Here is a 27,465-nt window from a genome sequence, read left to right as displayed (position 1 = left end):
GAGAAGTGGGCATCATTCCATAAACCTGTATCGTGCCCCCCCCCCACTCTCGAGCCTTGGCCTTCCCTCCGATGGAGTACCCCAGCAGCCCGAGCAGAGGGGGCCGTAGGAGGAAGCCTTGTGAGGTCAGGACCCCTGGAGGTGGTAGCTATGCCTACACCCTGGAAAAGGGCCCGAGTCCAGGGGCACCTTAAACACAGGCCAAGGGGGGGGGCAGGGATTGCAGGCCGACGTCCACATCTCATCAGTGTGCAAAAACAGTAAACAAAATAGCTTTATTTAAACGTTTCCTAAGAGTGGGGCAGGGAAGGAGCTGGGGGGCTGGGGGGGGGGACGTTTTGGGCTCAGGTGTCCAGGCTCATCAGCAAAGCCGTCCCCCGCTTGATCCAGTGATCGGAAGGCGTGGCTCCGGACCGCAGGTCGATGCCGATGACGAAGGAGGGCCTCCCGCTGGCGCCGGCCCGGTTGGGACAGTAGTAGCAGGGGCAAGAGTACATCCCTGAGGCCAGAAAGGGGACATCGCGAGGGGCCCGGGCAGTAAGCGGGCGGGGGAGGGCTGGGCTGAGGCCGGCGGGAGCCCCGATCACCCCCCGCCCCCTCGACCGACCCACCTTTGGCGCTCTTCTTCTTGTTCTCCACGGGCTTGAAGTGGATGGTGGGGATGGGGCAGACCAGCTGCATGGGCTCCGCTTCCACCAGGCACGAGTTCTTCTTGTCCCAGCCGGCCCCCTCCAGGAACAGGCCGCGGACCCACACCCCTTCCTGGGGGCAGGAGCAAAATCACAGGGTGCTGCTGAAGAGCCCCCTTCACAAGCAGCTGGGAGGGCTGGGGTGGGGAGCGCACCCTACCTTGGGGGGGTACACGAGGTTGTTGTCATCCACCGTGGAGACGATGAACTCCCAGGAGAGGGTGTCCACAGAGATCTGCAACGCGGAGGGGAGAGGCGGTCGAATCACAGAATCTGAGAGTGGGGAGGGGTCATAACCCCCCCCCCCCGTAAAATCCCCACTTAAAACATACTCAGGGCTCTAAGCCTCCTGCAGCCACAAAAGACTGGCAGCCTAACACTCCCTCCCTCCAGGTGGGGGTGCAGGAGTCTTACGTTGTTCATCCGTGCCGCGGCCTGCAGGACGGCCGTCAGGAACCCCGTGGGGAAGGTGAAGCCCGACAGCCAGAAGAGCACCGGAGGATGTGCCGTCTTGGCCCAGCGGGCAAACTGCTCCACCCGCAGGCCCAGGTCTCGGGTCCAGGCAGCCAGGAGCTTCTGGGACTGGTATGCCTGCCGGACGAGGAAGGAGCTGGGGGGGGGCTGGCGTCTCCTCGGAAGGGGGGCACAGGGAAGGCCCTGGCAAGCTCACTTCTGCTCGCCCTCCCCTCGCAGGGAGCCTTCCCCGCCCACCAGGGGGGCCCTTCCTGACGCCCACGCCTGACAGCCTCGCCCGCTGGGGCCAGTGGCCAGTGCCCCGAGGAGAGCGGGGAAAGCGTCTCGGCCCCCTCCTTCCTAGCTGCACTGGGGCCTCCCCGCAGTTCTCCACTCACCCACCTCCCACCCTTCGGTTTGGGTCTGACCCTCCGGAGAGGGGGATGCAGGGCCGGGCAGCGTAACTTTCCCCTCCGAAGACAGGCTTCAAATTGCTCTTTCCCACGTCCCAAGGGGCGCAAAGCAGCCTTACCCTCTCCCACATGGGAGGCACGCGGGCGTCGAAGATGCAGTTGAAGATCTCCTCCAGGTCTGTCGACATCACCACCAGGCCCTGAATGCCCTTCTCCAGCTCCACCAGGGAGGAACTGCCAAGGGGGGGGAGAGGGGGAGGGGGACATCTGGGGTTTTATTCCCCCTTTCTCCTACCCAAAGGAGTCCCAAAGCAGCTCCCAATCGCCTCCCTTCCTCGCCCCACAACAGACTGGGCTGAGGAGCTCTGAGAGAACTGTGGCCTGCCGAAGGTCACCCAGCTGGCTGCATTGGGAGGAGGAGCGGGGAATCCAACCCGGCTCACCAGGCGAGCAGCCACCGATCTGAGCCCCCACCCCACACAGCCTCTCCAGCCAACACAGCCTGCCCCATATGGAGGTCAGACAACCCACAGCGTGACTTAGGGGCACCGCCCCCCTCCCTCCCCCCGGCGCTCACTTGATGACTTGCAGCAGGGAGTTGTAGCGCTGGATCTCCTGCAGCAGGACCACGTTGAGGGGGGAGGGATCCGTGGAGAGCATCTTGCGGGTGCCCTCGTAGTCGATCTCCTCAGGAATCTTGCTGCGCACATCAGCAGACAGCTCCAGGACCTGGCGGGACAGCAGGCCAGGGTGAGGGGGGGGGTGCCTCCAGGAGCCTCCTGCCTCTCGGGGGGGGGCTCCCGCTGCTTCTGGCCCCAGGCGCCCAGCTTGCCTGCCTCCTGCAGAGCTTCCCCCCCCCCACCCTCTGGGGCCGATCAGTGGGCAGGCCACGCCCTCCCCGCTCTGCGCACCTTGTCCTCCCGGCTCTGCCCGGCCACTCCCCGTGGCACGGTCTGGGGCTGCAGGGAGAGGAGGGTCTCGAAGAGGGTCCGGGCCTCGGTGATCTGGGAGGCCACGTCCGCATTGGGGTGCTGGCCAAAGGCTTCCGGGGGGTCCATGCCAGGCAGCAGGGTGATGTACTCCTTGTAGGAGCCCAGGTTCCCGTCCTTGGGGATGTAGTACGTGTCCAGCGTGGTGAGCCTGAGGAGACGGGGTGGCTCAGGGCCGGCAGACGCCCCCCCCCCTCTGGGCTCCCCCCCCTCACCTGGAGACCCCTCCCTGCCAGTCTGTTCCCCCCACAGCCGTGTTCGCTCTCTGGCCCTCTTTCCAGCATGACCCCTAATGGAACTGGCCCTTTCCAGGAGCGATACGAGACATTTGGCATCTTCACAACCCTTTTGGGAACTGGAGGGCACTTAGGGCAGGGGGCCCCAACACAGTGCCCAGGATGTCACGGCAGGGTGGGGATCCCAGGGCTGAGTGCCTGAGTCCCCAAGGGGAGACAAGGAAGGCTCTCTCCGAAAGGAGGGAAGGAGGGCTCCAGGGGACTCACCCCAGGGAGAGGGGGGGGAGGGAGGAAGCAGAGCGTGGCTCACAAAGAGCAGGGCCAAGTGATATTCCGGCCCTGAGCCGGCAGGGGACCGGGCCAGACGACACCCCCACAGCAGTGTCTTCTGTGCCCCCCCGGCCCCTGGCACACCCTGCCTGCCTGCCTGCCTGCCGGCCGGGCTGCTACCTGTACAGGGGGGTGACCAAGGCCTGCTCGCAGAAGTAGTCATTGATGTAGGTGGTGAGGAGGCGCCGGTCCCAGTCGTCCGTCACGTGGCCCCCATAGTTGACGCCGGCGATCAGGTACTTGAGGGCGTCCCAGGGCGTCTCTTCGTACTCGTCCAGGTAGAGGCTCAGGAGGTTCTCAGACACCTGGAGGAGGCGGGGCCACGACGGCCGGCAGTCAGGGAGCACGGAGACGCAGAAGGGCCGGGGGGGGGCTGCCGGGGGCCTTTGGCGCTGTCTCCCGGCAGGGGGGTCGAGCCATGAGATCTCGGAAGCTGAGCAGGGCCGACCCGGGGCCCAGGATTTGCACGGGGGACCCAAGGGGCCTGGTGAGGCCGAGGCAGCCGACGTGCACTACACACGCCGCCCCCGGCCCGCTCCCTCGGTCACCTCGAAGTCCGAGTCGTTGAAGCCGTAGATGATGTTCCAGCCCAGCTGGAGGAACTTCTTGCGCTCCAGCAGGATGCTGTGGAAGAAGCAGAGGGCGAAGAGCAGCTTCTTGTACTTGGAGGGCTTGGTGCAGCGGCTGAACTGGGGCTCCGTGATGAGGTGGAAGAGGCGCTTCATGTTGGCCTTCAGGCCCTGCCACAGAGAGAGAGAGAGAGGGGCACTGACCTCCGGCCCTGCAGAGCGGGCTCCAGCCCGGCCTCAAGGGGGAGAGCGGCCTGCCCCCCCCGCCCCCCGCAGTCCTCACTCACCGAAGGGGGCTCCGTGGTCATCTTGATGCCGGCCTGCAGGATGGAGATGGGGAAGTCGGGGTGGGGGCTGGAGCTGAGCCAGAGGCGGAAGGACTGGTGAGGCTCCTCCACCTGCAGCTGCTCCACCAGCTTGTCCAGCTGGGGCATCCAGGAGAGCGAGAGGTGGCAGTTGGCCAGGAACACCCAGTTGCCTGTCAAGAAACACACAGAGGGAGGGCAGGGCGTCAGCCGGGGGGGAGGGGGTGGCCCCCAAGCGCTGCTGGAGGAAGCCCGGGGGAGCTTGGACTGACTGGGGCCCTTGTCTTGTCTACACAGACTGGGGGCCACTCTGCCCTCAGAGACACGGCAGAGCGAGGCCGGGGGAAGCTTCCCCGTCACCCTCCGGCCCTCGCCTTGGTGGACGCCGTCTTTGATCATGCGGGTGGCGATGGGTGCCTGGCCCTGGCCCAGGGAGAGGGCGTGGAAGCGCTGAGCCATGCCCGAATGCTCCGCCAGCTGCAGCAGGGAGGAGGTGGGGTCCACGCCAGGCGACAGCACAAAGATCAGCGGGGTCTTCGTCGTGGAGTCGTCCACCACCTGCGAGAGACGGAAATCCCAGTGCCTCTGCTCAGGCACGCCTGCCAGGCGGGACCAGGCCTCGGGGTCCGGGGTCAATCCGCCCCTCCAGCCAACGTCTCCCAGGGCCAAGGGGACCGCCGAGCAGACCCTCGCCCACGAGACGGGCCTCTTGGGGGCCGCCTTCTGGACAGGCCTCTCCCCCCTCCTGGAGCCAGCGGAGCCGTCCACTCACCACCTTCATGTTCAGCACCGGCGGCTCGATGAACTGGGAGCCCAGGTTGGAGACAATGAACGCCGTGACGCAGAACGCTACGCGGTCCGGCCGCAGGGACCGGACGACCAGCATCCGCTGCATCTGGTTGCAGGAGTTCTCCCACTCACCTGCAGGGGGCGGCGGGGGTGGTGAGAGGCTGCCGGGGAAGGTGGACCCCCCCCAACACACCCCCCCCCCATGGAGAGGGCCTCTGCCTCCTGGGCTGAACCAGGGGGAAGGCGAGGGCCGGGGTCGTGCTCCACCTGGCAGCATGGCCTTCTCGGGCTTGGAGTTGGTGTACCAAAGGCTCCAGTCGCGGGGGTACTGCTCGAAGGAGTTCATGATGCCGTGGAAGTTGGTGAGCTTGTCCAGCTCGGTGATGTTGTCCCAGTAGACGTCTGCCAGCCAGCTGGTGCACGGGTTGTCCATCTGCCCCTCCCTGTCCAGCACCTGCAAGCAGGGACGAGCGGGGAGGCCGTCGGAGGAAGCCGTGCCACCCGATCGGCCGCATCTCCCCCTTGCCCCCGGGGTCCCTCGGCCCTTTAGAGCCACGGCCCACCTGGCATTCTGGAGAGGTCAAGTGAGTCACAAAATAGCCACGCCGGGAGGCAGAGCCAGCCCCAAGATGCTGCAGAGCGAGCTTTCCCCTGCCACTCGGATAGTGCCCGCTCCACCCTTCTGGTGGAAGCTCGCCAGGACAGCCTGCGGCCAGCCCTGCTGGACACAAGGCCCACCCACTTGTGAAACAGCTCAGGGGCAGCAGACCCCACAGCACCTACAGGCTTCAAGCGTTGCCGCCCTCTGGACAAAGCAGAGAACTTCTCGGAGCCAGAGGCCCCGCACCAGGCAGGCGGAGAGCCAAATCCCAACAGGCGGCGGTCTCCTCGGGAAGCCAAGTTCTGGCGCTCTCATGGCAAGGTGGACGAGTGAACCCCAAGATCTGCGAGGCACCCCGTCCTGTCCGGGCACAGAGGGTGCCAATCCGGTCTTGCCTGGGTGGAAACTGTCCTTCTGGGGCATGCACTGGGCACGGGGCGCATCGGGAAGGAAGTCTGGGAGCCAGAGAGAACTCCAGGGGAGGGGAGAGAAGACCCGGGCAGCAGAGTTGGTTCTTAGACGCCGCTTTTCTCGACCTGAAGGAGTCTCAAAGCGGCCTCCAGTCGCCTTCCCTTTCCTCTCCCGGTGAGGGAGGCAGGCTGAGAGAGCCCTGAGATTCCTGCCCGTTCAGAGCAGCCTTATCAGTGCTGTGCCAACCCAAGGGGGGGGGGGCTCCCTTCACACCCTTGCCGGGCTGCCCTGCCCTGTCCCTGAAGGAGGGGTGTGTGTGTTGTCCTGCCGTGCTGGGCCTGTTGTCATGGACGGAGCTTGGCCTCCTTTCAAGAGCAGCTCGGATTACCAAGCCAGGCGACAGGGAGAGCTGGCCGGCTGCTGCCTGCGTGGAGCAAAGCCCGGGAAGAGCCACCCCCTCGCTGCCCTCGACTGCCCTGGAGAGGGGAAGCTTTCCAAGGGAAGGGGCTCAGTCGCGGAGCGGAAAGCAGCACTATCTGGGCCGCAGAGTCCAAGAGCTGGAGCAGGAGAGCCGGGCGGGCGGGAGGCCAGGCCTTCCTGCTGGAGCCTCGCCAAAGCCCGAGCTTGCACGTTTCCAGAAGCTCCGTGAGGCTGGGCCCGTTAGCCGAAACGCAGATGTGAAATTCCTCCTTTCCCTTTGCTTGCTCTCCATTCCACGCCTGGCAGGCGCTGGGCCTCCAAACCTGCCCACAGCACCCCCTTTCTCCTGCGTGAGACCCTGCGGTGAGGAGGTTTCCCCCGCCCCTTCCTGAACCGAGCCCTGCTTCCCTCTGCAAAACCTGCCCTCCTTGTCAACATCCTGTTACAGACGCTTTCACCCTGAAGTGCTAGAATGTCTTCTGGCATTCCATGACATCATTCAGATGCAGGAAGCACACAAAGGTCAGCTTTTAATCTCCAAAGGAACCTCTCAGGAAAGCTTTAATGGGCAATGTGGAGAGCCCACACACCCCCCACCCCCAAATTCACCCCAGAAATTCAATTGCTTGGGACTACGCTCTGTCTATGACGGAGCCTGGCTGGAATTCCTGGCTGGCAACAGGGCCGAAGGTGTCAGTGCTTAGAAATGCCAATGGCTCTAGCCCAGAGTAAGACAAAAGTTTTTAACAGCTCTCGCCTGCAGGTATGTCACGTCTAAAGGGCCAAAGACTCAGGCAATCTAAAGGCTAGGCTTTATTGGCTTCCTTGGGGGGGGGGGCAGGAATATCAAGGCTGTAGCGGGAGGGGGGGACTCTCAAAAGGGAGAGGGTTCAGACACACAGAGGGAGCTCTCTTATCTCTTGGCCTTTGGCCAGGGAGGTTCAAGCCAAGGAGAGCCAAACCTTTAGGAAGAGGCTCCACCTTGACCTTGTGTTGAGGGACAACGGAGAGAAGTCCCAGCTCTGAGGACTTTTGACCACTGCAAGGGCATGAATGCTCATCCCAGCCTCATTAAAATAGTTCAGGATGCCAGCATTTAGAGGACTGCATTTTGTCACCTTTTCTCAGTATCCCTGGAAGTTTCTATAGATGACGTGTGCTCTTCTTATGGGTACTTACTAAGCTTATATTATGGATGTTCATAGCCTGGGACCTATTTGATGCCACCGTCCAATGAAAAGGAGAGGTGGGTGGGGGTAAAGTGGCCGAGGCTTGACAGAGCGGAGCCAGGACGAGGGAAGCAACAGATGGGTCAATTAAAAAGGAACCTTTAAAAGCCTGGCAGATGCAGAGCACCAGATGCCTCCACAAGAGATACCTGTTCCGCTGCTCTCTGGCGTGCCCTTTCTAGTACTTACCACTCCCCCCGGAGGAAGAAGTTATACTCGTCCATCTTGAGGTTGCCAGACACCTCCAGGATCTTGGCGCACATCTGGAAGCTGAAGAGCAGCTTGTGGCGTTCGAAGAGGCCCCGGCAGGTGTACCTGGGCAGAAGCAGAGAGCCGGTAGAAGGGAGGCTGGCGGCCTGGCAGAGGAACGGCCAGCTCGTGTCCCCGGCATGGCTTGTGAGGCACAGCAGGGAAGGAGAAGAGGTGACCCCAGGCCCCTCTACCTACCTGTAGACTGCGTAGGTGTGGTACTCGTTGAGGTAGCGGATCCTCTCCTCCAGTTTGGCACTCCGGTGGCTCTTCTGGATGCTGAGGTTGAACAGGTCGATGTAGGAGTCCAGGGAGAACTGGTACATGGGGTCGATCTTGCCCATGTCGTTGAGGACAAAGAAGAGGATGGAGGCCCGTTGAGCGCAGGGACGGTAGGCCTGGTGGGAGGGCAAGCAGCGGGTCAGTCAGCCAAGACAGAAGAGCAGTGGTCAACGGGGAGCCTGAGGCAGCAGCAACAAGCCCCCCCCCCCCATGCCCCTATGTCCTGCTATCACAGGGAGAAGCCTTCCTGACTCTCCCATCTTTTCAGTGGCAGGCCCACAACTCTGAAACAACCTTCCCCGGGTGGTGCACCAGGCCCCGTCACTTTTGATTTTTAGGAGGGACCTGAAAATAGTCCTGTTTAGGTCTGCATTTGATTTAGGCAATCCTAGAATGAGATTTTAAGATTTGGTTTTATGTATTTTTATGCAATCTGTTTTATTATGGCGTAAGACATTACATTCTGTGAAGAGGAAAGCTAGCGAATAAATACATTTTAAATAAAAATAAATCCTAAACAAGCAGAATAAGTTTCTCGCCCCCCCCCCCCAGGTTGTGATTCCTTCTCCTAAAAGACGATGCCTTCTCCTAAAAGTCCAGAAACCGAGAGGGGACAGGGTGCCATTCCTGCATAGTCCCTCCTCATCCCTAACCCACCCTCCTCCCCACCTTTTAGGACCCATTCAATTTAAAATCTCCCAGGGCAGGTCCCCTCTTTCACCTCCCGCGCGGTGTCAATCTTGATCTCCGTCATCTCGCTGGTCTCCACCTGCTCTGTGACCTCCGTGGCTGTGATCTTCGAGGTCTGCAGCGTGTTCACCAGCTGGACGTCGTCCAAGAGGGACCCCGTGGCTTCATTCAGCAGCCTGAGACGGGAGGAAGGGCGCGGGAGGGGGGGGAGAGGCTCGCTCAGGAGGGGTCTGACCTGCAGAAGGCCTGGGGAGCAGAGCCCAGGAAGGTGGGCCCTCCCCCCCTCCCCCAGGCCAAGCTGCAAGGGACGGGGAGGCAGAGAGGCCTTCCTTGGGCCAGGGCCGCCTACTTCAGGATCTTGTCCTCCAGCTCCTTCAGCTTCCTTTTGCCCGCAGCGATGTTGAGCACGAGGGAGTCCTTCTGTTCCTCCAGCTCAGGCCTCTCCTTCCGCACCACAATCCCCAGGAGCTGGGCCTCCAGACCCTGAGGAAGCCCAAGGCACTCAACACCTCATTCTGCCCTTTGAGGGACGCCCTCTCCCTCGAGGCCACACACCATGCTGGGTGCGGAGCTCGGCCTCGGCTCCCGCCCCGTAGGTCCCCGCCCCGATGCCCCGGGGCAACACGGCACCAGCCGACCCCTTTCCTGGCACGAGGGGAGCTTTGGCCCAGAAAAGCTTCTGACTGGGCCCTGGACAGGTGATCGCCTGCTGGCTCCGCCTCCTGCGGCAGCCCTGTGGTGCCTGTGCCCCCCCACCCCCCCGCCCCACGATTCCAAGGGTGCCGGCAGGCTCAGGAGGGCCTCACCTGCTCCTTGACGGCAAAGTTGACGATGGTGGTCTGGGAAGAGGTCTCCGGCGTGTAGTGCGGGTTGGAGAGCTTGGTGGTGAGGTAGAAGCGGAAATCGGGGTGATAGTCCACCTCCTTGTCTCCCAGCCGGATCAGGAGGCGCCCGCCTGCCCCGCCCAGAAAGCAAGTCAGGGGTCGAAGCATTTGACATGTTCGTGGAACTTAAAGAAGACCACACTCGTTCTAAAAGGAGTTCTGCCCTTCCCGGTGTTTTCAGTTGGGCAGGTGGAAGGCCTTGGAGTGAGGGATGGGGGACACAGTTTGGGCCCCTGGATGTGTCCTGAGCCTTCACATTTCTACCGACAGCCGGACCAAAGTTTGAAATGGACTCTGGGAGAACCTTCCCGTTCCAAGCCCTCCCCCCCCCGCCCCATGCTCACCCACTTTGGTGACGGACTTGTTAAGGATGGGGGAGAGCGTGGGGTCGAGCTCCTCTTGCACGTTCTGCAGCAGCACCGGAGAGCCCAGCTGGATGGCGTTCTCCAGGATGCGCAAGTAGTCGGGCATCTGCAGGTCGATGATCTTCAGGCCCTGTCCGGAGACAGAGGGGGGCCCTGCGTCAGCCCCCCCCGTCTGGGGGGGGGGTCACCCAGTGGAGACCAGCAGGGTTCATTCACGGCAGAAGCTGTGGTGGGCAGGCACCCTCTGCCAGGCACCGAAGCCCCTCCCTTGAATCAAATCCTGTCGGCCGTCAAGGTGCCCCTGGAGTCAAAGTTTGTTCTGCTGCTTCAAACCGACACATCTCCCCCCCTGAATCCAGTGGAATGGCATGTTCTGGGATGTGGCTCCAGAGCCTCCGCTTGGCAGGCAGAGAGTCCTGGGCTCGGCCCCTGGCGGCCCCAGTTCAAGGTGAAGGGGACGCGAGACTGAGGGGCCACGGCAGAAGGCAGGCAACAGCAGAGAAGCCATGAACCCCCCGGAGAGGGAGGCCCTGGAGGACGCTTCACGGGTAGTCCAAGAAACACCCCCCCCCCGAAATAGCCTAGAGAGGAATGCCCCTCCCTCAGCCAACCCCAGCCGTTCTCCTCACTTTCTTGGCTTCCATGTTCTTGATCCACTTGGTGGCCTGACACTGCGGGTCGATCATCAAGGGCCACCTAGGGAGGGGGGGGGAGCCATTCATGAGGGCGGCCCTCTTGGCCCCAGGGAGCAGCCCAGGGCAGGGGGCCGGGAATCAGCGGGCTCGCCTGGCAGCACCAGCACCAGCACCCACCGGTTGCCCCGCGTGACGATGATGCCGTTCTCGGTGGAGAAGTTGTCCGAGGGCAGCCCCTGGATGTTCCAGTTGCGCACGATGGTCGGGTTGGAGAGGAAGCCGTCGCACGTGAAGCCTGGGGAGCAGGGCACGTGGAGCTCCCGGATCTGCAGGCACAGCGCAGGCCGGTCAGCCGCCGGCGGGAGACTCCGCTCCGGGCCCAGCCCACTTCTCCTCCCAGCCCCACCGTGCCGGGACCAGAGCCAAGACCAGCGCTTCCGGTGGGCGAGGGGCTTTGGAAACAGCCTCCGCAGGCTCTCAGCAGCGTGTCGATGGCCAGCAACCGCCAAATGCCCCCCTGAAGCCGGCCGTGCCCGCCTCCCTCGGCCGACAACAGTCACCTGTTTGATCCAGATGTGCGAGAGGATCTCATCCCGGTAATTGGACAGGAAGGGCCCCAAGTAGGACAGGAAAGCGGACGCCAACAAACAGTCCCCGACGAGGTAGCCCAGGTCTTCCTCCAGGCCCTGGGGAGAGGCAGCAGACGGGCTGGACTCCTGCTCTCAACCACTCTGGCCCTTCCCCTCAGGCCGTCTCCCACTTTCTTGGGGGGCTTGCGGGACAGCAGGAGGGGCCACCTCCTCAGCCTTCCGCCCTGCCTTCTGGCACACCCAAAGGCCAGATGAAATGAAATGGCCCTCCCAGGGGTGTCTCAGGGGGTTAGGCCCTGCCCCTCGACAAGCACTGTGGCAGCCCTTCTCCCTCTCTCTCTTTTTTTTTGGGGGGGGGGGAGGGGATGTGTGCAAAAGAGCTCCAGGCTGGTCCCCACCTTCACTGTCTCCTCCCATCGGATCTTCTCCCCAGCCAGGCCGGAGACCAGTTTGTCGGCGCGGTCCAACTTGAGCTCCATCTCCTCCGACTTCTTGCGCAGCTCCTCCTTCTGGGCCAGTTTCTCCTCGTACTCTTTCTTGAGCATCTCCAGTTTCTCGGCAACCTGAGCAGGGGTGAGGAAGCAGATCTGAGAAGCAGGCCTGGCGGAAGGGAAGGGGGTCTTCCGCCCAAAGGTGGAGCCAGACACAAAACGGCTGCCAAAGCAACATTCTCAAAAATCTGCACAGCCAATCAGAAGCCTTGCTGGGCAAAACCCCCACCCGGCCCTGCCCATCTGGGGCCAGCAGGTGCCCGTGGGCTCAACGGTGGGGACCTCTGCACCGTAACTATAATAGGGGGTGCGAGGAGAACAAGGCCGGAGACCCCACGCTAGGAGGGGCCTCAACAGGCCGGCTCTTCCCCAGAAGGAGCCTGACCTCACGCAGCCTCTCCTGGGCCTCCGCCTGGGCCGCCTGCTTCTCCGCCAGCTGGGCCATGGCAGCGTTCATGCGTGCGCGCTTGGGCTCCACCACGCGGTAAATGCGGCCGTACATCTGGGAGCGAAACCAAGCAGAGCCACCTGCAAGGGCTGCGGCAGGCACCGTCCTCCACCCGTGCTCCCCCCTCCTGCCGCCGCCCTGCCCAGAGGCGCCTTCCTTACCTCCATGGCTCGCACCCACATGCAGAGGGACTTGGCGGCCACCGAGACCCGGCCAATGATGTCCGGCTGGAAGTCCGGCTGGGAGCAGTAGGCGCTGATCTTCTTCAGCACCTTGTCCGAGATGTTGTCCTTGTCAAAGTACACCAGCTGCTTGATGAAGTTGGGCTCGCCTGGGGGAGGGGCACGAGGCTGAGGCCACTCGGACCAGACTCCAGGAGCCCCTTCGCGACTCACAGGACCTGGGACTGGGCAGGAGCCTCTGAAGAAGCCAGCTCGACGGCCCTGCCGGACTCTGGCTCTTTCCCACGGCTCCCGATGGAGTCCCACGGCTGCCCACCCACATCTCTCTCCAAGGTGCGGCCGAGGGGCTGGAGTGCCGGGCAAAGAGGTGGCATCCCCTGGTGGGCCAGGGAAGCTCAGTGGGCGACCCTGGACCAGTCACCCTGTGGCTGCCTGGCCTGTCTCACAGGGCGGCTTGGCTGGGAGGATTAAGGTGGAGGGAGGGATGGAGGGAGAGTGGGGTTGTCGGCCACTCTGGTCCCCCACAGGCAAGGACAGCTGTGTATAAACACTGAAGCATAGCAGGCTGCTGCTGGGAGGATTCCAGCATTCTGCTCCGGGGCCCTCCGACTGGGTGGCCCCCTGCCCCAGACTCGCCCCCACCCTTTGCCGGAGCTCTTCGGCCTCCGCTTACCCAGCTGCTTCTTGGCTTCGGCCCACGTGGGCTCGCTGCCTCGCAGGATCATGACCGCCTGCATGACGGTCTCCACGAGGGTGGGCGGCCGGCCGTAAGACTTAATCTCGGTCAAGTCCTTCTTGTTGAGCGATTCCAAGGCCTGCGGAGAGGGCGGGAGCAGAGGCCGTTCAGGAGACAGGAGGCACAGGCACCTGCCGGCCCCCTCTGTGGGTCTCTCCAGGCCCCCCCCCCTGCCAGGTCCCCCCCCGCCCACCTTCATGGCCTCCTCCAGGGCCGGCAAGGCCTCCTCCAGGTCCTTCTGGGCATTGTCAGCCAAAGCTTTGCACTTGATCTCCTCAGCGGCAATCTTCTCGCTGTTGGCGGTCACCGTCTGCAGGGAGGCGAGGGACAGGAGGGGGCCTGAATAAAATAAATTCAGCACCCAGGAGGGGAACAGAAGAAGAACAGCAGCTTCCATTTACGTCCAGGAGAGGGGAATAAGGCAGTTCAGAAAAGAGGACAGAAACTATTTACAGGCATAACCCAGTGGGTAATTCAGGGAATGGAGTGCAGCTAGCAACCAAGTCGGTGCTCTTGGGGTGAACACAGGCCTTCCCGCAGCCTCCGGACTCTCACTGTGTAAATGTGGATTCCTCTCAGAAACCACAAGGCTTTCACGAGCGTCCTTCTGAAATGGGGGCACCTCAAGTTAGCCTGCGTCATCCCCACGGAAGGGGGGTCTGAGACTCCCCAAATCTCTCTCCCAACCCAGCCTCTGGAGGAGCAAGCCCTGTCCCCACGCATCCCCCGCTTCAGCCTGCCTCTGCCCCGGGCAGACCCTCAGCCAGGATCTTCCCGTGCCAGGTCTCCTCGTGCCTCTTCCAGGGGCCGCCCCAGCTGGCCCAGCTCACCTTCTGCTGCTCATCCGCCTCTCGCTTCTGCTGGACGATGATGACCAGGTACTCCTCACACTGCCTCTGGAACTCGGCCACCTTCCTCCGGGCCTCCTCCAGCTCCAGCGTCATCACCTCGACCTTCTCCCGGGTCTCGTCTATCTTGAAGAGGCCGTTGCGGAGCTTGTTGGCCTGTTCCGACAACTCCTTCCGCTTCTCGGCCAGGAGCCTGTCCGGAGGGCAGCAGGAGATGTCTGAAGCGGTCTCCCCCCCCCCCCCCACACTGGCATCTCCCCCAGGCTCTGCCTTTCCCCACGGGGAGGGCCTTCTCTGCCGCCAGCAGGCCGGGCCCCCTTACTTCTTGTAGCCGGAGACCAGCTCCAGGTAGTTGGTGGGGGTGACGTAGTTATGGCGCCGTAGCTCCAGCAGCATCTTCTGGGAGTAGCGGGCCACGGAGCCGTGCATGGTCACAAAGATCCTCGCCACTCGCTTGTGGATCTGGGCCGGAGGAGGAGGAGGAGGGGGGTGAGGCCCTGCCGAAGGAAGCACGGCGCCTCCAGCCCCTCGCCCTCTGGGGGGCGGCCCCAGCTCCTCACCGTGTCGAGGCTCCCCCTTTCCACGGTCCCCAGATCCACGCCCTCCAAGTACTTCTCCGCCACCTCCAGGAGGGCCTCCTTCGGCCACTCGGAGAACCAGTCGATGGTGGTGCAGTTCACCAGGGCCGGGTACTGTCGGATCCAGTTCCTGGGACGGGGCAGACCAAGCGTCATGGCCAGTCTCCCTCCCTCAGTTGACCTGGCTCGGCCCCCCGCCCCCCGCCCTCTTCCCCACTTCCCATTCCTCTCTGTTTCAGACCCGTCAGCCTGTCTTCGGCCCCCCCAGGCCACCAGGGGGCACTGTTGCTCTGGACAAAACCCCCAGGTTGGCAGCTGACCCTTCCCGAGGGGACTCACCTGAAGGGGTCCCCCACGGGGCTCAGGCACAGGACCACGTGCAGGTTGTTCCGCACCCGCTCAATCAGGTAGGCAAAGAGGCTGTCCAGGCTCTCCTGGATGCCCTCCGCCCGCGCAGCCTCAATGATGTGGCTTTGGATCTGGCGGAGAGAGGAAGGGGAAGCTGTGGGGGGCCTGGCACCCTTTCCGTAGAAGCCCCCCTGCCCACGTGGAGGCCTCCCGCCAGCCCACCCCCCACCCCCCCACCCCCCGAGCACCCACCTCCTCGAACTCGTCCGCCTTGTAGAGATTGGGCACCTCCCCGGAGCTGAGGATGTTGTTGATGTCCTCCAGGAAGCATTCGTCCGCGATCTGCGTGTCCACAAAGAGGAACGTCGTGGGCTTCTGGTCCACCCCCGTCTGGCGGTAAAGCTTCTTGATGTCTGTGGGGGGGGGGGGAGGGCGGGCAGTTAGGGGGCCGGCCAGAAGTGGCGGCAGGGCACCGTCAGCGCCCGATTCCCAAGCGCCCACTCACCTTCCCGGAACTCCTGCTTGCGGTACTGCCTGGAGACCTCGATCTGGAAGATGTAGTACTCGCAGATGGACGAGGCCAGGCGGGCGAGGCTCTGGCGCCCACTGCCCCCGATGCCCACCAGCAGCATGTTCCCGCGGGGCTGGCTGATCACTCGGACGATGCGGGTAACTGCAGGCAGACATGGAGGCTCCAGCACTGGGGACAGGCTCCTCCCCCTGGGGATGCCACCCAAAAGGCCCCGTCTCATGCACCCACAAGGCGAGCTCCTCTGACCGGAGGGGACGCTCAGCAGGAGACGACGCCTGGGTCCCCCAAGCCGCCTGGCCGGGCCCCCAGGCCTTTGCCCTCACTCACTGTGCTCAATGGCGTCCCGGAAGAGCACCAGCCTCATGGGCACCACCCCCGGCATCCGGTTGTAGTCCCCCAGGGCCCGCTCCATCTCTGCCTTCAGCACAACCATGTCCGTCAGGTCCTCGTACACGTTGCGCATGAAGTCCCCTGGAAAGAAGCACCACCGTCCTCAAAGAGGCCCCGGATGGCCTCCCCAGGCCCCGTCCGCACACACCCCAACCCCGCCCTGCCCGCCAGCCCCCGGGCACAGGTGCCCCTCACCGAAGATGGGAGGCCGCTTGTTCGGGCAGAGGTTGTGGAAAGTCAGGTCAAAAGATGTGCCCAGCTTCTCGCTCAAGAGGACGGTGAAGGTCTCCATGTCCTGAGCGTCCACCAGGCGGTCAGAGAAGACCCTGAAAGAGAGGTCCGCGCATTCCACCTTCCACAGGTCACTTCTCTGGGGGGACCGAAGCACCTTTGGGGGCCCAGAAAAGACCCCAGGCCCCCTCGGAGGAGGCCCACCCCGGGAAGGCCACATTCGGCCATCCAGCAACTGACGGGAGGCAGTCGGGCCTTTCTGCCCACTCCAAGCCTGCAAAGAAGACCCCCCCCAAAAAAAACACACGCGCCACCTCCCTGCCATGAGTGGGAGAAGTGGTCATCGGGGCGGCTGTACCTGAAACACTCGTGAATCCAGAGGCGAGTCAGGCTGGGCTTGGTGTCATGGAAGTCCTTGTGTGCCCGCAGCATGCCCTGGAAGACCTGGGCGAGAGGAGGAGGGGAGGGAGCCCCAGGTTCAGCCCCTGCCATCTCCAGTGCAAAGGACCAGGCCGGGGGGGGGGGGAGGCCCTGCTGGGCCTCAGTGGACCAAGGAGGGGGATAAGGATGAGGCAGCTTCAGGTTCAAAGAGAAAAGACCAATCGCTGGCCTTCAACCCCCCCCCCCAATTTTTAAAAATTACCCACTTTACTCAATATCAGGGGGACGGCGGAAGTGGACTCAAGACAGGCTGCCCAACGGATGCACCAGGGAAGCGACCTGATCAGGCATCCCGTGGGGAACGCAGCCTCGGCCTCACAAGAGGCAGGGAAAGACCCCCGTACCCCCCCCCCCCAGTTTCCAAGTCTTCAGCAGACAACGACACCAAAGACGACTGGAAAAGGGAGGGGGGGGGACTTTTTTGATCCGGAGGGGAGGCCACGATATCAGGCAAGACGGAAACGAGGATGTCGGGAAGACGCAAAGGGACCGTGGGGAGAAAGGCAGAGCGAGGGAGAGACCCTCAGCGGTGAGGAGCTAACAGGGACTTGCTTCCTTGCCTGAGGCGGAATGAGTCTGGGCGTTGTGAGTGAAAGCCCCCCCCCCCCAGGTACACAGGCACATCAATCCAGCCGCCGCACCTGCATCCCTTGCATCCCTTGCTTGAACAGCAGCCCACGTAGAAAGGGAGGAGGCGGTCTCAAGAGGGGGCGGGGCCATCCCTGCAGGCAGGGCCCCCAGCAAGCCCCTTCCCTGCCCCAGGCCCCCCATGGCCGAGGGAAGCCCCCGCCCAGGCACCTTGGAGATGTCCCGCAGGTTGAAGAGGTAGTGGATCTTGGCCGGGGTGGGCAGGAACTTCTGGACCACGCTGTTGTACAGCTCCATGGTGGCCTCGGTGACGACGTTCCCAATGGGCTTCACCCCCTCCTCAAAGTTCTGCAGCTTCTGGTTGATCATGGTGCCAAAGATGCGCCGGATTTGGGACTCCTACGTGAGGAAGCGCAGGGGCAGCTCAGGGGACGAGGGCAGCAGCCTCGTCCGGCACGGGCAGACCGGGGTCTGGGGTCACGCCCACGTGGCCGCGGCAGCCCACCGGGATGCTCCGTGCCCAAGGATGCTTCCTGCCGGGGCCTGTTCCCCGTTTGTGCATGCCTGCCCCATGGAATGCCCCCGGGATTCTCCACCCATCTTGCAAGGGCCGTTGGATGCCGCGTTCCCCTCTCCACCCCTCCCAGAAAAGGCTGCTGGGAACTGCAGTCCGGCCACAGAGGCTAAGGAGTAACCTGCGTGGTCGCCCTTGATCTCCGGACACCAAAAGGCCAGCCGGACAAGCCCACCAGAGGCTGCATGGGGGGGGGGGGATGTGTAGCCCCCCAAGGGAGCAGGGGGGGCTGGCTGCCTCTCTGGCCACTGCCTGATTGGCCCCCAAGCAGCCCTTACTGTGGGGAAGGTCATGTTGATGAGGTTGAAGCGGCTCTGAAGTCGGCTGGAAATCACCGTCCGGCCTCCTCCGGGGGGCCCCATGGCTGCCATCAGGAACATTTCCTGAGGGGGAGACAGACAGGCTCGGATCAAAACCAAAGGAAAACAAAGGCCTCTTCCCCCCCGCTTTCCATAGAAGTGTTTGAGTAGCGAGACGGCTAAACGGTCCGGAGGGATCCGGGAAGAGGGAGGGGGCCAGGCAGGCAGCATACAAATCGGGCCTGCGTGGAGGCAGACGAGGTAATAGCTGCAGCGGCACGCGCCACGCTCCAGTCAGAAGATGCGCTTCTCACGCCCGGCCCTCATCTCTCTCTCGCCCTCCTGAAATTCAGAGGCGGAGAGGAGACGAGGGGGGATTGTTCCAGGCACAAGCAGCTCTGCTTGTCGGTCGCCAAGTTTTCAAACATGAGAGGGACCGTAGGCCAGCAAGCAGCCCACAAGCACACAGGTGCAATGCCACTCACCTGGAAATCCCAAGGAGGGAGGGGAGGGGAGGGGAAGGGAGGGGAGGGGAATGGCAGGAGGGGCCATAGCTCAGGTGTAAGTAGAAGGTCTGACCCTCTATCCCCAGCATGTTGTTGGCTGCCCCGAGACAGTTGCAGGAGAGGGGTGGCCTAAAAATGGAAGGAAGGACTGAAGGGAAGGGAAGGGGGAAGGGAAGGGAAGGGAAGGGAAGGGAAGGGAAGGGAAGGGAAGGGAAGGGAAGGGAAGGGAAGGAAGGAAGGAAGGAAGGAAGGAAGGAAGGAAGGAAGGAAGGAAGGAAGGAAGGAAGGAAGGAAGGAAGGAAGGAAGGACGGACGGACGGACGGACGGACGGACGGAAGGAAGGAAGGAAGGAAGGAAGGAAGGAAGGAAGGAAGGAAGGAAGGAAGGAAGGAAGGAAGGAAGGAAGGAAGGACGCGGTGAATTCAGCCCAGAGGCCCGGCTTCCCCACCAGTGGCTCACCCTGATGTACTTGATGGTCTGCTTGACCCGGTCGTACCAGAACCCGTAGTCCAGCCAGAGGCGGAGCAGCTCCAAAGGCGGCTGGGAGCCGAACAGGTCCTTGGCAGGCATGTTGAGGTCGTCCATGAAGGTGATCATGCTCTTCCCTCCCAGCGGCACGTAGACGCCCTTGGTGCGCTTCTCCACTCGGCTCTCGATGATGCTCTGGACATTGTTGGAGGTCGTCTGCCCAGGGAGAGAGGCAGTCAGTGTGCACAAGGGCCAGGAAGGCAGGAGGGAGTAGGGGGCGGCCCACTGCAGCTGCATCCCCCCACCCCCCCGCCCAAGGAGCACGTGGCTGAGGCCTGGCCTCCCCGGGCCCGTCACCTGCGCAGACATGTTGATGGTCAGGATGGCCCATTGGGTGCTGTCCAGAGACTGCAGGACTCCTTGGGCGATGGAGGTCTTGCCCGTCCCCACCAGGCCCACCAGCAGCACGGGGTTCTGGTTGGACACCAGGGCCGTGACCAGGTAATTGTAGCGCATGGTGTCCACCGTGGGGACGATGATCTTGTAGAAGGGGGCACTGCGGAGAGAGGGGAGACCAGGCTCCGTTCAGACACGGAGCCGGTCGCACCCCTCGGCCTCAGGCCGGCTCAGACCTCGGCCGCCGAGGAGAAAAGAGTCCGGCAGCTGGGGAGGGCCTTTCGGGAGTCACCGCTCGCTCCTCCAGGGAGCCCAAACCAGGGACTCCCGCCAGCTCCTCCCCAGCTACGAGTTCTGCGTGTCCCTCATGCGTTTCAGGACTGTGCTTTTTTCTGCTGCTACGGACGGACTCCGGTGCCTGATCTCTCTCCTTGGCCCGTGAAGGTCAGGGGGGCAGCTGTCCTCCAGGGACCCCAGCAGAGGTCTTTGGCATCACCTACTGATGAACCAGAGGACTTGGGACCTTCCATATGCAAAGCGAAGTCTCTGCAGGGCCCTCCCCTAAGTCTTCCCCGATGCGGCTGTCAGGGCTCCGTGAAGGACGCCGGCCTAAATGCATGAAGACGTCCGCACAAGGCACCATTCTGGCTCTTGTCATCCCCGCTGGAGCCTGACAGCTTGGAATGAAGCCGCCGCTAATGAAGGCTCGTCCCCCGCCACCGCCCGGCTCTTGATCCAGGCCGCCAGCCGTCCACGGCCGCTCTGCCACCGCCTTCCTGCAATTTCCGGCCGCTGATCGGATTAGAGGGCGGGGGGGGGGGGGAAGCGAATCGGAGCTGCTGGCTCCGGCGACAGGATCAGCCGGGGGACTCTGAGGCGGTGTGAAATCGAGCTGCAGGGCAACAGCGAGGAAACAGAGACGGGCTTCACGGAAGTCCCCCCAGGGGGGGGCGGATTAGTAACTCCGGGAAGGAACGTTCTCAGCAGGTGGCTGCCCATCCATCGCCTCCCTGGGCCTCCTAGGTGGTCCCCCCGCCCCCCTGCCCGATGCTGGCCAGGCCCGACCCTCCTCAGCTTCCACAATCGAAGGGAATGGGGCTATTTGGGTCAAGGCACGAGCCATCCAGAGGGGGCTGCCGTTGATCCCCCCCCCAGTTGCGAAAGAGAAGTGAGATAAGCAGACCTGCGCTCTGCAGGCTGAGCCCCGCCCCACATACGGCCTCCGAGACGGCGGCTATGGGCCCAGCGGAGGGCCGGTTCACTCACTTGGCCGGGTATCTCCACATCTTGGGCAGCTTGTCTTCAAACGAGCACCACTGCTTCCGCTTCCCATCCACATAGTACTCGTAGACGGTGTCCTGGGAGGGACAAAGCGAGGGCCGAGGGGATCACCCATGGGACCGGGGCCTGGATGGCCCGTCTTTTGGGGGAGCAGACTCTGTGCTGGGCCAGGTCTGCCAAAGCGTCACGCAGGCCCTGCGGCAGAGGGTGGGGCGAAGAAGCCCTTTCCCCCTCCCAGCCCCCGGTCTTCCTCTCTCTAGGGCTTCCACCTCGACGCTTTGCGAGAGCCGTGGGGCTCAGACCCAGGTCGGCTGGGTCCGTGAGCGGGAAATCGTCTGCCGCTGACCTTGTTGGGGAAGGATCCCTCGATCTCTCGCAGGAAGTTGTCGATCTTCTTCCTGCCTTCCTCGTCCACCGCGGCACACAAGGACCAGATCATGCTGAAGATGAACAGCATCTCCACCACCGTCAGGTAGCTCTCTCCGTCGGCAGGATTCAGCTGGAGGGGGGAGAGGGCGCCATGAGGCCACCTGCGCTCCCTCCACTCCGGCCTCCCGTCGCACACGGCAGCCAGCCAGCCAGCCAGTCCCTCTGGAGGCCGAGGCCTTCCCCTGACGCTGCCTCCTGGCCCGGGGATTCAGAGCTTGGCTGCCTCTGAACGGGGAGGCTTCCTTTATTCACCTGGCCTAGCAGCCACGGATGGACTTCTCCTCCCGGAGCTTGTCTGCCCCCTTGGGAAGTCACCTGTACCTGTGGCCGTCACCACACCTGCCATCAGCCAACACCTGCCAAATCTGGCAGGAAACAGCGCTTCCCGAGCAACTCCCCCGAGCCCCGTGGAAGCTAGTGGGGGAGATTGGGAGGCAGGGTGCTGGCTGGGTCAGTGGGAAAGGCTGATGGTCAGTGGATAAGGTCAGTGGGAAAGGTCAATGGGGAAGGTCAGTGGGAAAGAGCAGTCCTACGTGTTAGGGGGCAGAGGTACGTGTTCCTGGCAGGGGGCTCCAGGAGATCCAGGGACACCAGAGGGCCTGCGGAGAAGCCGGCTGGGTCCCGACGGCCACCTACCCCGTTCTCTGGAGTGGCCAGGGAGGCAAACAGCTTGCAGAGAGCCACGATCCCACTATACTCCGAGATAGGGACCAGCTCCTGGCAGGTCTCCTTCTTGAAAGTCAGTATCTTGTTGATGAATTTGTCAAACATCCTCTGGAGGGTCTCCGCTTCGGCCTGAGAAGAGAGAGCTGAAGATGAAGACTCAGAGCCAGCCCAACCCTCAACCCAGGTTCTCCCCCTCAGCTCCCTTAAGCCACGCTGGCTGTTTTTCCACCTTGTTTGCAAACCGTGACCCCCCTCCCCCTCCCCAGTGTTTCTGCATCTCTCTCTAATCTTCCCCACCCCCCTCCTAACCCCTTTCCGCCACTGCTGCTTGCCTTGTACGGAATTAGAAAACTTTCCGGAAAACCCGGGCACAGAAAGGTCCTTCGGGCAAACTCCTGCCTGGCCCGTGTAACCGAGGGTGGGGCCTGGGCCCTCTGCACGCCCAGCGGAGGCTCTGCCACCCCCCCCTCTGTCGACCCCTGAAGCAGCCTGGGGGATCTCGGTGCCCAGCGCACCCTCCGCAGGCCTCCTCCTCCCTCCCCCTTCCCTCAGCTCTCCGGCACCTTTGGGCGCTTTTCAATCCAGGAAAGGACGTAGGGCTTCCAGCCCAAGTCGCAGTAGTCTGTGTACACCATGCCGCAGCGGGAGACCGTGGCGGGCGAGGCGACAGCCAGATTCTCCACCTCAAAGAGCAGCGAGACCTGGAGCAGGGACAGCAAGCGGCTCTCGATCCCAGCTCCGGGGTGGCTGGGCCAGCAGCAGCCCCCCCCCCCCCGTTACCCCCTGGCTCACCTGTTCGGGCATGGCGATCCTCTCGCCGTTGATCAAGGTGAGCACTTTGTTGTCGTCCATGACGGAGTTCATGCTCTCGATCCACAAGGTGTCCACGGGGCCGTCAAAGAGGATCCACTTCTCGTCGGGCTTCTCGTCTGGGGCACGGCAGGTAAGGGAGAGGCCCCGTTAGAGCTCGAGGAAGCTTCAGCCCAGAGGCTGGGGTGTAAATGGAAGCGATAATCTCGGGGGGAGGATGGGGGCTCCTCCTTGCTGGAGGTCATCAAGCAGAGTCCAGAGCTAGACCTTATACGCCACCCAGCTCAATGCAGGAAGTCCAGGCCCAGGGGTTGGTCTAGATGGCCTCTAAGCTCCCTGCCAGTACTATGCTTCCTGGCTCTGGAATCACGGCCAGGAAGCGAACCGTGAGCAGGGCCTGACCCAGCAAGGCTCCAGCCCGCACTGCAGGGGGGTGGGGGGATGCGGGAACTTCACACAAGCGACAATCACACAAGCGCGGCACACAAGCTCCGATCTGCCCCAATTCAAAATCCACCCAAAATCTCACGGGATCTGACAGATCTGGCAGGAATTTCAGAGGGGAAGCGTGAATTTCTTTCCAAGGGTGCCTTGGAGGGGTTGATTGGCGCAGACAGTCGGAGGTGCCAGCTTCCTCAGGAGGGAGGCGTGATTGGCAAGCCGAGACTGGCACCTGGCCCCGCGGAGTCGGCCTCTCCCGAGGGGAAATACCTGTGCAGGCTTCGCGCATGATGGAAGCCACCGTGCCATCGTGCCATTCGCTGGTGGCCAGGTCATACCTCCCAAACAACTCCCCCAGGGTGAGCGCTTTGGGGTTGAGGACAAATTCCTGCAAGGGGTGGGGAGGTCAGATCAGGACAAGAGGGGTTGGCGGGCGGCAGGGCACAGCCCGGGGCAGGGGGCCGGCCGCCAACGGGAGCGAGAAAAGCAACGCTTCTCTCCGCCAACGGGAAGCCTGGGCCCCGCAAGAGTGCTCTTCCGCAGCCCGGCACCCTTGGCTTTGCACGCGGCCATCCGCTCCTTCGGTCTGCCACGGGCCACGTGACACGGGCACAAGCAGGGCAGCCAGGACAGGGGCCCCGGCACCAATCGGTTTGTCCCGGCGCTTCTCCAGCTGCGCTTGGAAGGTTAGCAGTCCCTCGGACACGGAGCCCACCTGAGTCACCGCAAGCAAGTCCAAGGGGGTGGCCCAGTCACTCCCTGCAAGTGCAGCGGGGCGGGGGGGGGGCGTGAGGGGGAGGCTACTCAGCCAGACTCAAATCGGAAATGCAGTGTGACCCTGAACTTGCCTCGCATGGGGGCCGGCTGCTGGGCAGGGACAACATGCAAACGGGTGAGTTCGTTAGGGGCTGAGAAGGAAGCCCAGCTGGAGCCCGGCTGCAGCAACCGGGTCCCCTTCCGGGCCTTCAGCTCCTCTTCCGTGGCAAAGCCCCTCGGAAGACTGGGAGCAAAGTCCAAAGAGCGCAAAGCCCCTGGATCCCCTCTCCCCCCCCAACTGAAAACCAACATGCCTCTCCTCCTCCCCCCCCCCACGCTGCCACCCTCAATTATCCTAGAGATTGGGGTCAAGAGAAAGCCCTCCTCTGCTGTCCCTGGAAACAGCCAAGCCACGGCCCTGCTGGCCTCGAAAAGGCTCCGGCCCACAGGACGCCTCCCCCAAGGGACCAAGACCAGTGCGGTGCCTCCCTCGGAGCCAGGCTTTGGGGCAAACCACACATGATGGCGGACAGCAGCATCGGGGGGGGGGGGGGGCGGAGGAGATGATGTGCCCTGGCATGGCTCAGCAGCCTCAGTCCTCACGGGGAAACTCCCCCCAGCCCCCAGCCTGTGTCCCAGGTGCCTTGCGCATCAAGTGTCGAGAAACCAGCTTTGAACAGCCAGCTGGCAAGGGAGAGGGAAGTCAGGCCACGGAGGAGACAGGAGCAAGCCAAAGGGAGAAGGCCAAAGCTACTGCAGGGCCCAGCCAGGGAAGCATCTGCCCGAGACCATGAGTCCCTAGGCTGCCACTCGCTGGAAGAGGGCAGGGGTCCAATCCAGCCAGAGGACAAAGGTCCGGCAGCCTGCCCCCCCTCTTGCGGTTCTCTTCTCATCCCCCAGAGCTTTCAGCCCCGGTACCTGCACACGCCGTCCGCATGACACTGGACAAAATGCCGTCGGTCCACTCGTTGGTGTTGAGGTCGTATTCCCCGTACAGCTCGCCCAGGGAAACGGACTTCGGGTTCAGGGGGAACTCCTGGGTCCCACCGACAGCAGGAAGAGCATGGCAAGGAGCAGCAGCAGGGGGAAGGGGGCCAAGGGAAGGGGGGGAGGGAGGGAGGACAGCAAGTGGCGGTCAGAAGCAAGCAAGGCACCCTGCCCTCTCCGATCCATGGCCACAGGACCAGAGCCCGGGTCCACGCGGACCGGCCTCCCCCCACTCCCAGGCTCAGGGAGGGAGGGAGGAAGAAGGACGGAGAATAGGACTCAGGGTGGAAGGAAGGAAGGAAGGAAGGAAGGAGGGAGGGAGGGAGGGAGGGAGGGAGGGAGGAAGGAAGGAAGGAAGGAAGGAAGGAAGGAAGGAAGGAAGGAAGGAAGGAAGGAAGGAAGGAAGGAAGGAAGGAAGGAAGGAAGGAAGGAAGGAAGGAGAGGCGCTGGCGGGCCAAGCACAAGCACCAACTGACCCGGACAATGTTGAAGGAGGTGTCTCCGCCCTTGTGCAGGCTGCAGAGGGTGCTCTGCAGGGCGCGCCAGGTGACCGTCTTGCCGCTGCCTGTGTTGCCCACGATCATGGAGGAGTGCCGGGAGTTCTTGGTCTCGTACAGCTGGATCACCTTGGTGATGGTGAAGGGGATCACCTGCAGCCCCATCTCCCGCAACTCCATCTCGAGCACATCCTTGAGCTGAGGCACAGTGGAGGGAGGGAAGAGACCTCTGAGATGGGACACCTTACGGGGACCGTTGCCTTTCAGGAGCCGGAGCCCCACGGAGGGAGACCCCCCCCAATTCTGCAAGGTGATTTGGTGGCACAATCTGCTCCAGAAAGTCCCCCCCCACACACACACACCAAGCATCCTGCTTTAGGATGCTTAGGGCTGATCCTGCGTTGAGCAGGGGGTTGGACTAGATGGCCTGTATGGCCCCTTCCAACTCTAGGATTCTGTGATTCACTTGTTCCCCTGCCTGGCTTCCCCGGACGAAGACAGAGGGGGCCGGGGGGACTGACCTTCCCGTAGTCAATGACGGGGCACTCGATGCCTGGAAAGAGGTCCTGGATGATGGCGTTGAAGAGGGGCACGTCGTTGGAGGTCAGCTTGGCGATGTTCATGTCTTTCATGGCCATGAGGAGGACCTGGCAGCCCCGTGCAGAAGAGCGGATGGAGGAGGGCAGGCAGGGCACATGCCGCCTCAGAGTCCACCCACCCCCCGCCCCAGCTCCCCTCCCCCCCCCCAGCATCCTCCACAGGGGCCACCCCTTTGCCACCCCAAAAGCAGAAGCCGAGCGCCCGCTCACCTCCTCGTCCGCCAGGTCCGGCCGCACGCGGCGCTTCTTCCCGGCGTAGCGGAGCAGAGAGGTGAGCGCCCGGAGGCCGAAGTCGTAGTGGTCCTGCTTGGACAGCTGCTGGATGGCCAGCGAGTAGAGGGTGTAGACCTTCTTCGCCAGGATCTGGCCGGGGGAGAGGGCAGGTTGGGCAGGGGGCCCCTCACGGACCCCTCGGCCCTTCCCCCGGCCGCCGGCCGCCGGCAGGTACCTTGCAGTTGTTGAAGCCTTCTCCGAAGAGGATGATCTCGGCAATGAGCGTGGAGTCCGGCACCACCATGGAGATGGGGCGGAACATGGACTTGAGGTTGTCGGGCAGCTCCGTGCGGCCGGCGTAGCCTGCCAAGGGGCAGAGCACAGCGCCTCAGGGCCAGCTAATGCGCAGGGAGGGAGGGAGGCCCCCAGCCCCAGGGATCCGGACCCTCGTGAGGCCCTGGGCACCATTTGAAGGGTGGAGAGGAGAAGAGGGGCAATTTCGGAAAAAAGGGAAAGCGAAAGAATGAAGCCGCCGCCACGCTAGCCGCGGCCCCTGAAAGACTGCCGGCCTGCCCATCAGATCCTGCACAGCCCTTCAGATCCTCAGCGGCCAGTCAGGAGCGCTGGCCCTGCCCGCTTGCCCTAGCCCCCCCCAGCCCCCCCCCCCATGGCCCACCTGGGTTCATGGTGATGAAGATGCCGCAGGACCAGACGAGGTTGATCTCGTGCCCCTCGAAGGTGAACCGGGTCATGTTGGCCGCCAAGGCCGAGAGGATGGAGAGGATCTGCTGGGCCACCACCGACAGCACCTCGATGTTGATGCGGTTGAACTCGTCGAAGCAGCCCCAGGCCCCTGTCTGCGGCACACCGAGAGGGAAGCTGAGCCGCCCCATGGCCCACCTGCCCCGCCCCGCCCAGCCCCTCCACACGCCCCCCCTTACCTGGGCCAGGCCGGAGTACATGCGGCCCATGGATTTGTAGTCCAGGCCTTCAGAGCAGTTCACCACGATCACGTACATGCCCAGGGCCTTGCCCAGGTCCTTCACCGTCTCCGTCTTGCCCGTGCCGGCCGGGCCTTTGGGTGACCCTCCCCGGTGCAGGTGGAGGGCAGTCGTCAGAGTCATGTAGCACCTGGCGGGGAGGGACACCAAGTTCCCTTGGCCCAGCCCTCCAGAGCATGCCCACTGCCAGCCCCCCGCCTTCCCGGCTCAGCCCCACTGCAAACAGCAGCTCCTTGGCTCTCTGGGGTGTTTTGCTTCCTCCGCCTTCTGTCCCCTGGCTGGCCGGCCTGCCTCAGCCACCGCCTGCCCCCCCTCCCCCCCCCTCGTGGCTCAACAGCTGGAGGGGCCCCCGACTGCAGAGGCCGCCTGCCGCAAGGATACCTGTCCGTGAGGGGGGTGATGACCAGCCGCCCGGAATTCCCCAGGTACTCGTAGCCGTACGCAAACTGCGTGTTGGTCTGCCGGATGACGCAGTCGTCCAGGTCCTGGGAGGAGGGGGAGAGCGCGTGAGTGGGGAGGGGAGGGGAGGGGAGGGACCCAGCTCTTCCTCTCCTTCTTCTAACCAAAGTTGTGGCAGGGGAAGAGGTTTCAGGGTTTTG

At 63.3% G+C, this 27,465-nt stretch overlaps 1 protein-coding gene across 5 annotated transcripts in view; it reads right to left on the bottom strand.

The window, feature by feature from the left end:
- Positions 1 to 256: 256 nt before the first annotated feature.
- DNAH2 (dynein axonemal heavy chain 2) overlaps positions 257 to 27,465 on the bottom strand; it is a 75,044-nt gene continuing 47,835 nt past the window's right edge. For 3 of the 5 annotated variants that reach the window (XM_077313657.1, XM_077313656.1, XM_077313655.1), the window contains exons 36-75: positions 27,248 to 27,351; positions 26,807 to 26,996; positions 26,542 to 26,722; positions 26,101 to 26,228; positions 25,863 to 26,015; positions 25,575 to 25,700; positions 25,033 to 25,251; positions 24,488 to 24,605; positions 22,355 to 22,491; positions 22,126 to 22,263; positions 21,533 to 21,691; positions 20,814 to 20,966; positions 20,453 to 20,544; positions 19,148 to 19,346; positions 18,782 to 19,006; positions 17,795 to 17,899; positions 17,153 to 17,341; positions 16,272 to 16,357; positions 15,878 to 16,008; positions 15,620 to 15,763; positions 15,266 to 15,433; positions 15,013 to 15,173; positions 14,752 to 14,891; positions 14,395 to 14,542; positions 14,157 to 14,296; positions 13,817 to 14,027; positions 13,180 to 13,296; positions 12,924 to 13,065; positions 12,230 to 12,399; positions 12,006 to 12,122; positions 11,528 to 11,692; positions 11,100 to 11,225; positions 10,717 to 10,865; positions 10,534 to 10,600; positions 9,884 to 10,034; positions 9,462 to 9,610; positions 9,005 to 9,138; positions 8,687 to 8,831; positions 7,882 to 8,081; positions 7,467 to 7,749 (exon numbers count right to left, since the gene is read on the bottom strand). In XM_077313657.1, coding sequence (XP_077169772.1) covers positions 7,620 to 7,749; positions 7,882 to 8,081; positions 8,687 to 8,831; positions 9,005 to 9,138; positions 9,462 to 9,610; positions 9,884 to 10,034; positions 10,534 to 10,600; positions 10,717 to 10,865; positions 11,100 to 11,225; positions 11,528 to 11,692; positions 12,006 to 12,122; positions 12,230 to 12,399; positions 12,924 to 13,065; positions 13,180 to 13,296; positions 13,817 to 14,027; positions 14,157 to 14,296; positions 14,395 to 14,542; positions 14,752 to 14,891; positions 15,013 to 15,173; positions 15,266 to 15,433; positions 15,620 to 15,763; positions 15,878 to 16,008; positions 16,272 to 16,357; positions 17,153 to 17,341; positions 17,795 to 17,899; positions 18,782 to 19,006; positions 19,148 to 19,346; positions 20,453 to 20,544; positions 20,814 to 20,966; positions 21,533 to 21,691; positions 22,126 to 22,263; positions 22,355 to 22,491; positions 24,488 to 24,605; positions 25,033 to 25,251; positions 25,575 to 25,700; positions 25,863 to 26,015; positions 26,101 to 26,228; positions 26,542 to 26,722; positions 26,807 to 26,996; positions 27,248 to 27,351 — 5,907 coding nt within the window. In that variant the 3' untranslated portion in view covers positions 7,467 to 7,619. Of the gene's footprint in view, positions 500 to 611; positions 763 to 849; positions 925 to 1,103; positions 1,281 to 1,674; positions 1,790 to 2,132; positions 2,285 to 2,466; positions 2,696 to 3,230; positions 3,416 to 3,658; positions 3,851 to 3,966; positions 4,158 to 4,358; positions 4,543 to 4,756; positions 4,906 to 5,040; positions 5,228 to 6,838; positions 6,843 to 7,465; positions 7,750 to 7,881; positions 8,082 to 8,686; positions 8,832 to 9,004; positions 9,139 to 9,461; positions 9,611 to 9,883; positions 10,035 to 10,533; positions 10,601 to 10,716; positions 10,866 to 11,099; positions 11,226 to 11,527; positions 11,693 to 12,005; positions 12,123 to 12,229; positions 12,400 to 12,923; positions 13,066 to 13,179; positions 13,297 to 13,816; positions 14,028 to 14,156; positions 14,297 to 14,394; positions 14,543 to 14,751; positions 14,892 to 15,012; positions 15,174 to 15,265; positions 15,434 to 15,619; positions 15,764 to 15,877; positions 16,009 to 16,271; positions 16,358 to 17,152; positions 17,342 to 17,794; positions 17,900 to 18,781; positions 19,007 to 19,147; positions 19,347 to 20,452; positions 20,545 to 20,813; positions 20,967 to 21,532; positions 21,692 to 22,125; positions 22,264 to 22,354; positions 22,492 to 23,083; positions 23,202 to 24,487; positions 24,606 to 25,032; positions 25,252 to 25,574; positions 25,701 to 25,862; positions 26,016 to 26,100; positions 26,229 to 26,541; positions 26,723 to 26,806; positions 26,997 to 27,247; positions 27,352 to 27,465 lie in introns of those variants that run through there. The other 2 variants (XM_077313659.1, XM_077313658.1) reach the window with 2 other exon arrangements.

This window comes from Paroedura picta, chromosome 16 (assembly GCF_049243985.1).
Source record: "Paroedura picta isolate Pp20150507F chromosome 16, Ppicta_v3.0, whole genome shotgun sequence".
Taxonomy (NCBI): domain Eukaryota; kingdom Metazoa; phylum Chordata; class Lepidosauria; order Squamata; family Gekkonidae; genus Paroedura; species Paroedura picta.
Note: the sequence above shows the minus strand (reverse complement) of the source record. Positions and strands in the feature narration are given on the sequence as shown.